At 26.1% G+C, this 12,169-nt stretch overlaps 2 protein-coding genes across 3 annotated transcripts in view; one reads left to right on the top strand and one right to left on the bottom strand.

The window, feature by feature from the left end:
- Nucleotides 1–7,554, top strand: part of Eip63E (cyclin dependent kinase Eip63E) — a 44,492-nt gene extending 36,938 nt beyond the window's left edge. For both annotated transcript variants that reach the window (XM_015518460.2, XM_015518461.2), the window contains exons 4-11: nt 1,894–2,090; nt 2,509–2,600; nt 3,868–4,042; nt 5,581–5,767; nt 5,859–6,073; nt 6,136–6,303; nt 7,050–7,140; nt 7,205–7,554. In XM_015518460.2, coding sequence (XP_015373946.1) covers nt 1,894–2,090; nt 2,509–2,600; nt 3,868–4,042; nt 5,581–5,767; nt 5,859–6,073; nt 6,136–6,303; nt 7,050–7,140; nt 7,205–7,272 — 1,193 coding nt within the window. In that variant the 3' untranslated portion in view covers nt 7,273–7,554. The remainder of the gene's footprint in view (nt 1–1,893; nt 2,091–2,508; nt 2,601–3,867; nt 4,043–5,580; nt 5,768–5,858; nt 6,074–6,135; nt 6,304–7,049; nt 7,141–7,204) is intronic.
- LOC107169398 (lachesin-like) overlaps nt 7,511–12,169 on the bottom strand; it is a 138,547-nt gene continuing 133,888 nt past the window's right edge. The window contains exon 8 of the mRNA XM_089228429.1: nt 7,511–9,549. Coding sequence (XP_089084555.1) covers nt 9,482–9,549 — 68 coding nt within the window. The 3' untranslated portion in view covers nt 7,511–9,481. The remainder of the gene's footprint in view (nt 9,550–12,169) is intronic.

The raw sequence follows: 12,169 nt of genomic DNA, 5'->3' as shown, positions 1-12,169 counted from the left end.
GATTCATTTACTCGACTTTGGCAACATGACAAAAGCGAACATGGAGTGCAATTTAGACGTTTGGATGACAAACGCCCATCAAAGCCAGTTGCCGGATGTGCCCTCTGCGTTAATTCCTACTAATAATATCATTCCTACGTCATTCGCATTGGTTGTGTTGTTAATGATTTTTTTATTTATGTCCCTTAAAACACTACGTGCTGTCACGGTATGTGTGATATAGATATATAATTTAATATTCCTTCCCCTCGCATGTAGTGATTTTTGAATGAAAAGTGTAGTCTGCTGTCAAGTGTCAACTAGGTATGATATTTTATTTGAGTTATGTGTTATTATCATTTGTTATAAAAAAAAAAATCCCGGTATACTTGGGATAGTATTTTCTTCTATTATTAACATTACAGTCATATTATGACTTGTCGTTTCGAATTTGTTGTTTATTTTTATTTCTACTTTCATATAGAATATAATATATTATGTTTATATTACATTGTAAAAAATACGTCAATACAAATGGGGTGTGTTAAAATGTGTTATGAATATAAACTATATATTATGTAAGTACCAATATTAGGTTATTTTTATTTCGTTTTTGTTTCCTCAGCGTGACGTGGTTGTACCAAATTGTTGAACGATATAATTTCGATAGTTTTTGGTAGTTTCGGTAGTTTGGTTTTGTTTTGGGTTTTTATCGGGGAAGGCAATTCTTCCAACCGTTTACATTAATATATTATCATATTATACTATATAGGGTGTTCTAATTTATAGTCGTTCATCCGGTCCGGATGGCATTTGACACCCGTATTCCATGATAACGCGTGTTCATATGACATTATTTATAACTTTCAATAGGTATATAGCTAATATTATATGCCTTCCGATTACTACAACACTATTTCATTAGTTAATTTACGAAAAAAACATAATTCCGTTTCAAAAATGTTTACCATTTGACCTAAAACTTTTCAACTTATGAAGCACCGAATTTGTATTTGAACTTGCATTAAAATTATTAATGACACCTAATATTTTTAATATTTGTATATAAAAGTTAGTGTCACGGTTCAAAATGAACGAAATAATGTGTAGCAAAACATATTGCCCTTTCCCTTTTATTTTGACAGTATCAGTATCAATAATAGTGTTTACTTAAATTACTTGTTTTCCTCATCTTACACGAAAAATCAACAAATCATCATTATCTATAATGAAAGTTTCATGAAACTTCTTAATTTGTACAAAAGTATTTGAAATTCGATTTATTACTTATGTGATTCTTACTTAGAAACTTGTATGGATATTGTTCTTTTTAATTATAATACAATATGTTTGAAAATATATACCCCAATTTTAAAATGATTTATTATTCAAATTACCAAACATCATACACGTTTAATTGCTCATATAATTATGTATTATATTTAACGTTTATATATTTATTATTACATATATTAAAAATAAAACATCATAAGATGCAAGTATAAATAAATCATTATATTATTTGTTTAAATGTCTATATGTCTATACATTGTTTACAATAATATATATATTATATATAGTTTTAAGATGTTTAAACCTAAAAACGATGATCAGTTGTGTGTAGTCTGGGTGGTCGAAAGCTTCTTGTCTTCCTTCTCATATATACGACATTCGATCAAACGTGTTGTACCGTATAGGCGGGTTTCCGTAACTGGTATATTATTTATTAATTATCATTAAATAGAAAATAATTGTATAGTATATTATTTCGAAGTGATTACACAATAGAAGTAAAATATATTTTTAGTAACTATATTAATGTGATTATATTACAAAAAAAATAAAATCAGGAACGATTATTATTAATAATTAATATTATAATCTTATAGTACAATTTTATACTTATATTTTTAGATTGGAGTTCTGGTCTTGGTGATCAAGAACGAGTTAAGCGGCAGTTATCTGTGTCGTCTGATTCAAAGCTATTGGACGAAGCTATATGTGAGGAGACACGTGTCATACTGAGACCTAAGAAACCTCCTAGGCCTAAATCTGAAGTGTTCCTAAACCAACCCAACCACAGACGAACCAAACGGTATTCGGCATTTGGGGTGTGTATTTGCTTAAGTTTAAATTAATACCTAGGTTTATATATTTATTTAAGCGTTTTAAAGAAAAGTACTTTAAACTATCAAGGATGAAAATCCTTGGTGAAAAAAATAAAATGAAATCCAGTTTTGTTTTGAACACTAATGACATTTATAACTCCATTCATTATAATATAGCTTAAAGCGGCCAAGAAATGTTAAACCTTTTTATAGGCACCTCGTTATTTCCCCCTATTGAATTTCGATTTCTTTTTTCTTTTTAAAATATGACACGTAACTTTGACTTTTACTATACCCGAGTATTATTATTAAAATCGTTTTCAGACGTAACCTCCCCTATTTAATATATAGCACCTATATTGTTTTTCATTCAAAGTATCTTGAATTTTTTAACTTTAATATTTTATTTTTTTTTATCCAGGGTGATTCTCCATTTGGAAAATCAGAGGCGTACATAAAATTAGATCCGCTTGGTGAAGGTTCCTATGCTACCGTGTTTAAGGGGTACAGTAAGTAAGTACAACAAATTTATTAAATAATGGACCTTTATAATAAATAGTTAATAGATTTATAAATTTATTTTTATTTAGTAAAAATTTTATTTGCAAAGAATTAAAAACATTTTTGTGCATTAAATATCGTTGTTTATAATTAATTAAATTATGTATAGGTATAATGGTATAAATATAATTTTTAATACAATTATTAAACAACATCATGAGATTTATATTGTGTAAAATTTAATTTGTGTAGATAAATATTATAATTATTAATAAGTTAAATAATACCATTGATTATAAATACTATTACTAGTATTTATAATCAATGATAATACTTACACAGTTAACCATAATATTTTTTATATTAACATTATTTATGCTATCGTTTTTATGATATATTTACAACTTCTTTAAACCATAAAAAAATAAATATTTTTTATAGTTCTTGACAAGAATAAAATATAATTGATTTCCTATCAGGTTGTGAAAATGTTTCATCTAACAGTTCTTAATTTCCTATATTAACATTACAAAAATACTATTAAGCACGGAATTTAGAAAATTTTTATTAAATCAGGGAATTCTAATTTTAAATAAAATAAGAAATTATTGTGACGTTAGACAATAAATGTATTTACAATAATGTGTAAAACGATAAAATTTCAAACTAAACGGACTTTTCCGTGATTGAATACGTATGTGTTTGAGTATTAAAGTTTTATGAATATTATTTGAAGAAAACTTCACCAAACATTCTTATGGTCCTTACTCATTAATACAGTTCTTACGTCTTATCCAATTTATAAACAGAGGTTACCTACCAAAAGTTTAAATAATAAAAATAAATCTATGGAGTAATTTGGTAGCAAATTTTTTCCCTCATAAAAACATTGTGTATCTGTTTTTTAAGCCTGGGAGAAAATGAAATTAAATAAATGGAAAAACGTCTGTGTACCAATCTTATGGTATTTGGATTTAATGAATATAATGTACCTAGCTATACATATAATACTATTAGGTATCTATATACATTTCAAAAACGAATACACGATGTATAGGATTTCTAAAGGGTTTTGTCAATTCCGTTTTATAAAATATTATGTAGTTGTTATAAATCCGATCATATTATATGTAGGTATCCGGTGTTTGTGCATTAGCATTACTGAACTGTGTTGTTATAATATACAATACGTAGGTATACTGTGGTATACTGATACATTCTCGCGGTTTTGACGACAACTATTTCATAACTAATGATTTACGTTTTTTTTTTTCTCTAGTTTGACCAATCAAGTCGTTGCGTTAAAAGAGATAAGACTACAGGAAGAGGAAGGTGCACCTTTCACGGCGATCCGTGAAGCTTCGTTGTTGAAAGAACTGAAGCACAACAACGTGGTCACCTTACACGACATTGTGCACACACGCGAAACACTTACATTCGTTTTCGAATACGTAGTGAGTTTTCAACATATTATTTTATTTTTGCAATATAATATATATGATTTTAACCGTAACCTGTATTTTAATAGTGACAATGTATTGTTATTATTACTGCTACTGTTATTTGTTATCAAATATTTTAATACATATATTTGTATAGTTGTATTTGTATTAGATATAATAAAATTTAGGTATTATTATATTTTTAAGCTTAAATACAGTAGGTAATAATGGTAATGTATTCCTTTCACCTTTATTAATACTGATTATAAAATTGTTTTCATACCTTAAATAGAATTTACACACAAAAAAAAAATGTAGGTAGTTTTTTTATGTCTTAAACCAACTAGCTTATTGTTTATATTTGTGTGAATATAAATAACATAGTTATTGGGAAATAACTATATTCATCTATGGTAGCAGAAGTTAACATCTTATGGATGGGAACATTTCTAAAATAATAGCATCCTATTTATAATATGCTTAATTACTATGGTGTCTATAATAGGTTCCAGAGCTAATTTTATAGATAAAATTCCTTCTGTAGTAAATGTTCATTTAATTTGATTATATTCAGCTGATAGCTCGTAATGCAACCATTATGCTATAAAAATGCTCTTGAGTCATAAACCTTGCCTTCAATATTAAACAATGAATTATTTTGATTTGTATTTAATACTTAATTTGTCTACATTCTACAACATGTATTATTTTTAATTACACCATACAATAATTATAGAGTTATTCGTGCGCATTATTATTCATATGTTTTATTTCGATCTTGAAAATACATTTAATATTAAATTATTTAAATTCAGAATTTATCACATTTAAATACCATTGTCAAGATAAAATTGAATTTTAAAATCTAGTCATTTTGTGATTATAGTTGAAATAATTTTCTCATGACTAGGTTTTGATAAACACTAAATTATTACACCCACATTTTAAAATTTAAAATGTAAACAATACAAATAGTATTAAGAGGACGTCGCACCCGCATGTGTTGTCTCCGTCTTACACACGTAGGTACGACATGGAAAATGTTCGTTCGCTAGTTTCAATAGGATATTGTCAGTTTTAATATTAGAGTGAATCCACCTATTATCAAACTTTTAGGTAGCAACATTATATGTGTTCTCTCGTTGGTTTTGTACGATATTTTAATTTTTAAGTGAGTTATGAACATTTTAAAATATTCATAATTTGCATACCCATAACTCACTTAAAAATTAAAATATCGTAAAAAACCAACGAGAGAACACAGATAATGTTGCTACACAAAAAGTTTGATAATAGGTGGATTCACTCTAATATCAAAACTGACATTACCCTATTGAAACTAGCAAACGATAATTTGCTAGGTCGTACGTGAGTAAGACGTAGACAACACATGCGGGTTAGACGTCCTCTTAAGAAATTTAATAATCAATCTTAATTATTTATAAAGAATTTCCAAGTTTAATATAATGATTAATGGACTCAACAGGAACAGTGAAAAATTAGATATAATAATGTATAAAAACTCATTAAATTTGTTTTTATTGTTTTAGCATACCGATTTGTCACAATATATGGAAAGACATTCAGGAGGTCTTGATTATTCAAATGTACGACTATTTATGTTTCAATTATTCAGAGGCTTAGCATATATACATCAACGTCGTGTACTCCACAGAGATGTCAAACCTCAGAATTTGCTCATCAGTGAGATAGGAGAACTTAAATTAGCTGATTTTGGTAAGAGTTGTGATAATTAAGAACCTTCTGATTATATACACTCCTCATTATGTAAAAAATGTGTATTACTAATGTTGTGATTGTTGTTCAGGATTAGCACGTGCTAAATCGGTGCCAAGCCATACATACTCACATGAAGTAGTGACGTTGTGGTATAGACCACCTGATGTGTTACTTGGGTCTACTGACTATTCAACGTCATTAGATATGTGGGGTGTTGGATGCATATTCATTGAGATGATTACTGGTGTGCCCACATTCCCTGGAGTACGAGATACATATGATCAATTGGATAAAATATTTAAGGTTAGTATACAATTATTGATATATGTTTATTAACTTTTAATGGTTTTAACTATGTTTCATAGATTTTGGGCACACCCACCGAAGAACATTGGGAAGGTTGCACACATCTAAAAGGTTATAAAGAAGGAAGAGGAAAAATATTTATGTATCCACATCAAAAACTTGGTCATGTGTTCCCTAGGTTGTATGACATTGCTGAAGGCGAGAATTTGGCTACGTCATTACTTCAAGTACTAATTTATATTACAATTGATCTTATATCTGTATTGTACATTTATGCATAGTTCATCAATAGACAATATATATAATATATTTATATTATATGTGAATTTATAATTGCATTATAATAATTATAGTATACAAGAAGCAAAAGAAATTATGTTTTTCATAATTATTTATAACAAATCAATTAATTAAAAATGTCATATTACATAATATCATATTTATAAACATTTTTTGAATCAATTTACAATGACATTTTTTTTTTTAATTTGGTAACTTTTAATAAATAAGTACATACATACAATTAAAAAAATTAAACATAATTTTTGTATAAACATTTTTTTTTAAATATACTAATTGAGTTAAAATTTATATCCAAGTAGGTACACACTCAAATAACTAGGTTAGTTACCTTATAAAAAAGTACTTATCCGTATATTAAAGATTTGAAAAATGTAAGATATTTATTTCAATTTTTGTGCGTCAAATTTAATTTTTCATGTAGGTAATAAATTTTATAATTAATATTATAAACATCATAGATTTTTACATTCTATGTAAGTTTACTGTATTTACAAATTTCAAATAATAATATTATAACTAATTAAAATAATTAAAAAGTATTTAATATGCATTTGATTCATATTGTTCCTGATAATATCAAAGTATACAAATACCATATATTTTTTTTAAATTTAATATATACAATTATACATATACTATTCAATGTTTATAAAAAAATAATATTTTTCAGCTTAATCCAGATCTGCGTATCAATGCTCCATCTGGTCTTAGGCATAAATATTTTCAATCACTTCCCAAAGCCATATATGATCTTCCTGATGGTAAGTAGAATATTGGGGAGATTTTATAAATTAATTATAACTAATAATATTTTGGTATTTTCAGAGGTGTCTGTTTTCAGTGTGAAGGGCATTCATCTGAGTCATGAATCAAGAACTACGTTCAAGTGTTAAATGTTTTTTTTTTTTAGTAATTATGAAGTTATTACTAATTATTAGCTCAATAAAATTAAAATAATAATATTATATATAAGTATAGTTGTTTACCAGAAACATTGAGTTGTGCGGCCCAAACGGGGCTCTATGCGTCTCAGCTGTTAAACCATTTTGCTGTGATGATGATTATTTTATATTTCCTATATTCATACTTATAAATGTTAGTATATCAGTGTTGTAAAGGGCTTCTAGAATGAAAGTATTTAATAATTATTATTTAAAAAAAAAAAAAAAAAACAATCAGTTATATTACAATTATAAACTTATTAAAAATATGAAAGAAAAAAAAAAACAGAACAAAAATGAAAAATATAATATAAGATATATATTTTTAGTGCGATAATAATTCTTCTGTGTTTACTACTTATGCAGTTTTCACAACTAAAATGTTAGTGTTTAAGGCAAATGAAATTGCTCAACAAAGTGGGGGTCAACTGTATAACAATCTAGTTACATAAATTATGTATACTTATACATACATATATTTGTATCTATAATATTTAACATTAAATTTAAACTGAACAAAATAACTTAAAAACTCTGCCCACATTCGCTTTGCCGTCCCTTGAACGTCCAGTAAATATAATATTATTGTGTTTGAAAAACATTCCTAAAGTTGCATCAATCACAGAATTTTCCTCTACGATTAAATTTGATTTGAATAGTTTATGTAACATTTATCGCTTGCCGTCCAATGGGTCCGTCAAAGCAAATTATTCCTCTGAACACACTTTATTTAGCCGATAACTTAAACAAAATTTACAAGATGACTGATCATTGACATCAGATATGTTATTGTTAAACTATTTAATAATAGGTACTAATCTGTGTACTTTCATTTATATTAATGGTTGTGTTTTTAAGCACATTATGTATTAACTTTATGCATTTTACATATATATTATAATATATACCTACTTATGTGTATATCATAATATATCTTTTCTTTTTTTTTTTATATATATTTATTTTGTATTCAAATAAAATTTATACAAAGGTTGAGTTAAGAAATGTTGATTTAATCAAATTATGTATGTACAATTTATATTTTATTGTAATTTTTTTTTTATAATTTTAAAAATCAACTATTTTTTTTTTCTTATGGTTATACACTCAACATTTTTAATTTTTTAATTTAAAATTGTGTAACTCAACCTTCTTAGATACATAGTAAATCTTAGTTCATACAATAAATTATAATATAAACATATAAATATATTTTTTTTTTCAAACTAATTTCATAGTCTCTCTTAATAGATACCAAATATATTAGCGGCTAAATATTTTATTAACGAATTAATAGATTATAAATGATGACACCTATGTAATAGATATTTCACTGTGTCCCAATTTTGCACACGCTAGTGAAATAAACAATTTTTGTCACTAATGAAGTCAATTAACTTATTGTGAATGATGAAGTCGCGTATTTTAGTATTTTTTTTTTTTTCTATAAACATATTTTGTACGCAGTATTCTTTTGTGAAACATTTAAGGCAATATATTATGCGGATTTCAACTGTGATTGTAAATCATTATGTTATATGTGAACAATTATAACAGTTTAGTAAAATTTATGTAATTTATTTAAAAAAAAAAAAATGATTGTAATGTCCTTCCCGTATCATTCTCCTGCCCATTGAACTACTGTTTTGTCTATATTTTAATGTATTGTCATAATAATAATAGTATATTTATTATTATTAATGTAATATTGCATATTTTATGTGACAATTATTATTATTATTATTATTATTATTATTATTATATTATATTATATTATATTATATTATGATGATTTTTATTATTATTATTTATTTATTTTAGGACTGTTGAAAAAAAAAACGGGTGTAAATAGAATTATTATCATAACTTTGTCATTTATATAGTTTGTTTATATATTATATTTGTTTAAAGACTTTATATTGTAGAACGACTCATTAAGTGTAAAAAAAAAAAAAGAATTAAATTATAAATTATATAAACAACAAATTTCTTAAAACAAATATCAAGATCTTTTTTATTTACTACTAGCTATACATTTTTATTTTATTTAACACCTAACACCCAAGTAAAACTAATTGTGCCACTTTATATGTACAAATGATAATTCATCACACTTCAAATGAGTTGGAGATCAAATTTTGCCACTGATAGCTCGCCGGAATCATGTAAATGGCCAAGACATCAATATGTATGCAAACAGCAGTAAGAACAAATGTTTTTTGTGTAGATCTGTAACAAATCATAATAATATTATAAATTTAAATATTGTTGATTAGTGGTTCACATGGTGACTTCAATAGTCAATAATTTTAAACACCTTGGAATGCATTAGCATTGATTATAAATACTCTTCAAATAGTATTTATATTATACAATTATAATCAATGATATTAGTAACCAAATAAATTTAGTAATTATGAATCGATTCCTAAGAATGTGGTTTTGATCAGAGTTTGTAGCTTGGTATGATATACTCAATGTGAAATATGTTTGTCTGTGATTGTTCATGTCCCGATGGAGTTATTCAGCCATATTATTTAAGCTGATTGACTCGCCTACATGATAATATTATTACCTATACCAAGACAACTACCCAAGCTTGTCACGTCCATGCAAACTGCAACTAATCGCGTGGAAACCAATATGATCCGAACAACAGACGGTCGGAATTTTTCTATAAACGACTGATGAATTCTTTTTGTATTAGATTACATTTTATTTATATTGTTTGGATAAAAAATACAATTCAAATAAAAACAAAATAACGTTAGACATCATAAATATAGACAAATAACATAAGGCGAGTAGTACCAAGGCATCTATGATATGAATAATTAATTATGTATATTTTATTTAAAATTGTAATAAAAATATTCTTTCATCGCTCCGCTCAGGACTGACTGGCATGAAAGTTCTCCAGAGACTTGGATACCGAATAATCGGCTCCGGACTCGCGCGGTCAAAACTAACTATTGGCCTGATCTAATGCTGATGGGAGAACATACTGAATTAATAGATTTTAAAATCAATGCTAAATACTAATCTTATAATTGGAATTTTTTTGATCATTTGGCCTGTCCTGATAAAACTGGTTAGTTTCGTTAAAGTATGTCAACACTTTACATGTTAGGACTCCCTGGTAGTGCTCGGCCTTCATCATAGGCTTATCTCAAATTTATGTTTTAGTGACTTGGCATTAGTTCGTCGGTAAAATTGTCTGTATATTGTCATAATAAGATGGATACCAAGTCTTACTGTGATTAGGATAGAACAATAATGTCCACATGTCTGAATAGAGAGCTAATACGGTGGTCCCTCGAGTGGGACGAGTCTCTAACCAATGGTTTTTTACGATATCAATTGTATTCATCCAATGTAATTTTTTAAATAATAACCAAATAGATGATAGACCTAACCTATATATGACTAATAAGTTATTAGTAATAACAAATAATAATAATAATAATAATAATAATAATAATAATAATAATAATAATAACAATGCAGTCTTGGGTAAAATACTTTTTAAAAGTATTTGGAATAAATACTCGAATATTCATGAAAAATAGTATTCTGAATAAAGTATTTAGAATACTATAAAAATATTCCAAATACTTTTAAAATATTTTTTTGTTATAAATATTAAATAAAATAATAATTGCTTTTGGGAAATTATAGCCAATGTTTAAATATATAATAATATATTGTTTGTTAATTAAAATTTTAATACACCGAACTATAACTATTTACGATTTACAATATTATATTATAATAATTTTTTATAATATTTATAATTATTATCTTCTGTGAATAATATTAATAATAGGTATTATTAAAGTATAAAATCTTTTACAAGGACAGGCACAGTTGAAAATAATACATCATACTAAATAAAGAATGTAAAAAGTATTTATTTAAACAAAATAACAAGGAAATCGCTAAATAATAATTTTTTTTTTCCGATAGAATATCATCATATTTTTGTTTGAGTGATGTGATAGATGGCAATAAGTAACCAAAATACATATTATGTTTTTACCCTTGTAATACATCTAGACACACACACACATGCAGAGGCTCCATTACATACTCGTCCAAAAATTATATATCGGCTTTAGAAAAACGGTTAACTTTAACAGCATCACATATCTTATAAAATTTATCAGGGCTAATTTTAAAATGAATAATAAGAAATTTCATAGCATCAAACCAGGAATTCTAACGGGTATCATTAGGAGTCCTTTAAGTATACATCCAAATTGGTTTTAACTATGTCGGCCATTTGACTAGAACGGTTCTGTTTGTTCCAAATAGCTTGACATTTTTGCAAATGTAGATGCTAAAATACTAAAATCCAAAAAAAAAAAATATTGTTATACTATTAAAGTATTCCGAATATAGTATTTGGAATACTTTCGAAGGTACTCTGAATACTGCATAAAATACTTTTAGGAAAAGTATTTTCAAAAGTATTCTGAATACCTAAATAGTATTCCGAATACTGCCCAAGACTGGTAATAACCTATACAATTTAAATTATTATGTTTTGACTATAATTTTAAAGATATTTCTTTCGGATCTATTGAGCGATTTTATAAAAAAATTTATATTGTTGAAATTTATTTATTTTTTATACCATTTTTGTTTCTCGGTAAAAAAAAATCTACGATTGAACTCAAAAAATTCATCAATCCTCGTAATAAGTGGTTTTTACAGTAGGTAATTTCAAAAATACATATTTAGCACAATTGTGAATTTTCTATTATCCATGTTTTAAGTTCAAACGTTAGAACTGTACGTGCCTGACCTATATATTATAATTATTATTGTTATTTATTGTTACAATTTT

The sequence above is a fragment of the Diuraphis noxia genome, unplaced genomic scaffold, assembly GCF_037042655.1.
Source record: "Diuraphis noxia isolate RWA-SAM2 unplaced genomic scaffold, SU_Dnox_SAM2 contig0005, whole genome shotgun sequence".
Classification (NCBI taxonomy): domain Eukaryota; kingdom Metazoa; phylum Arthropoda; class Insecta; order Hemiptera; family Aphididae; genus Diuraphis; species Diuraphis noxia.
Note: the sequence above shows the minus strand (reverse complement) of the source record. Positions and strands in the feature narration are given on the sequence as shown.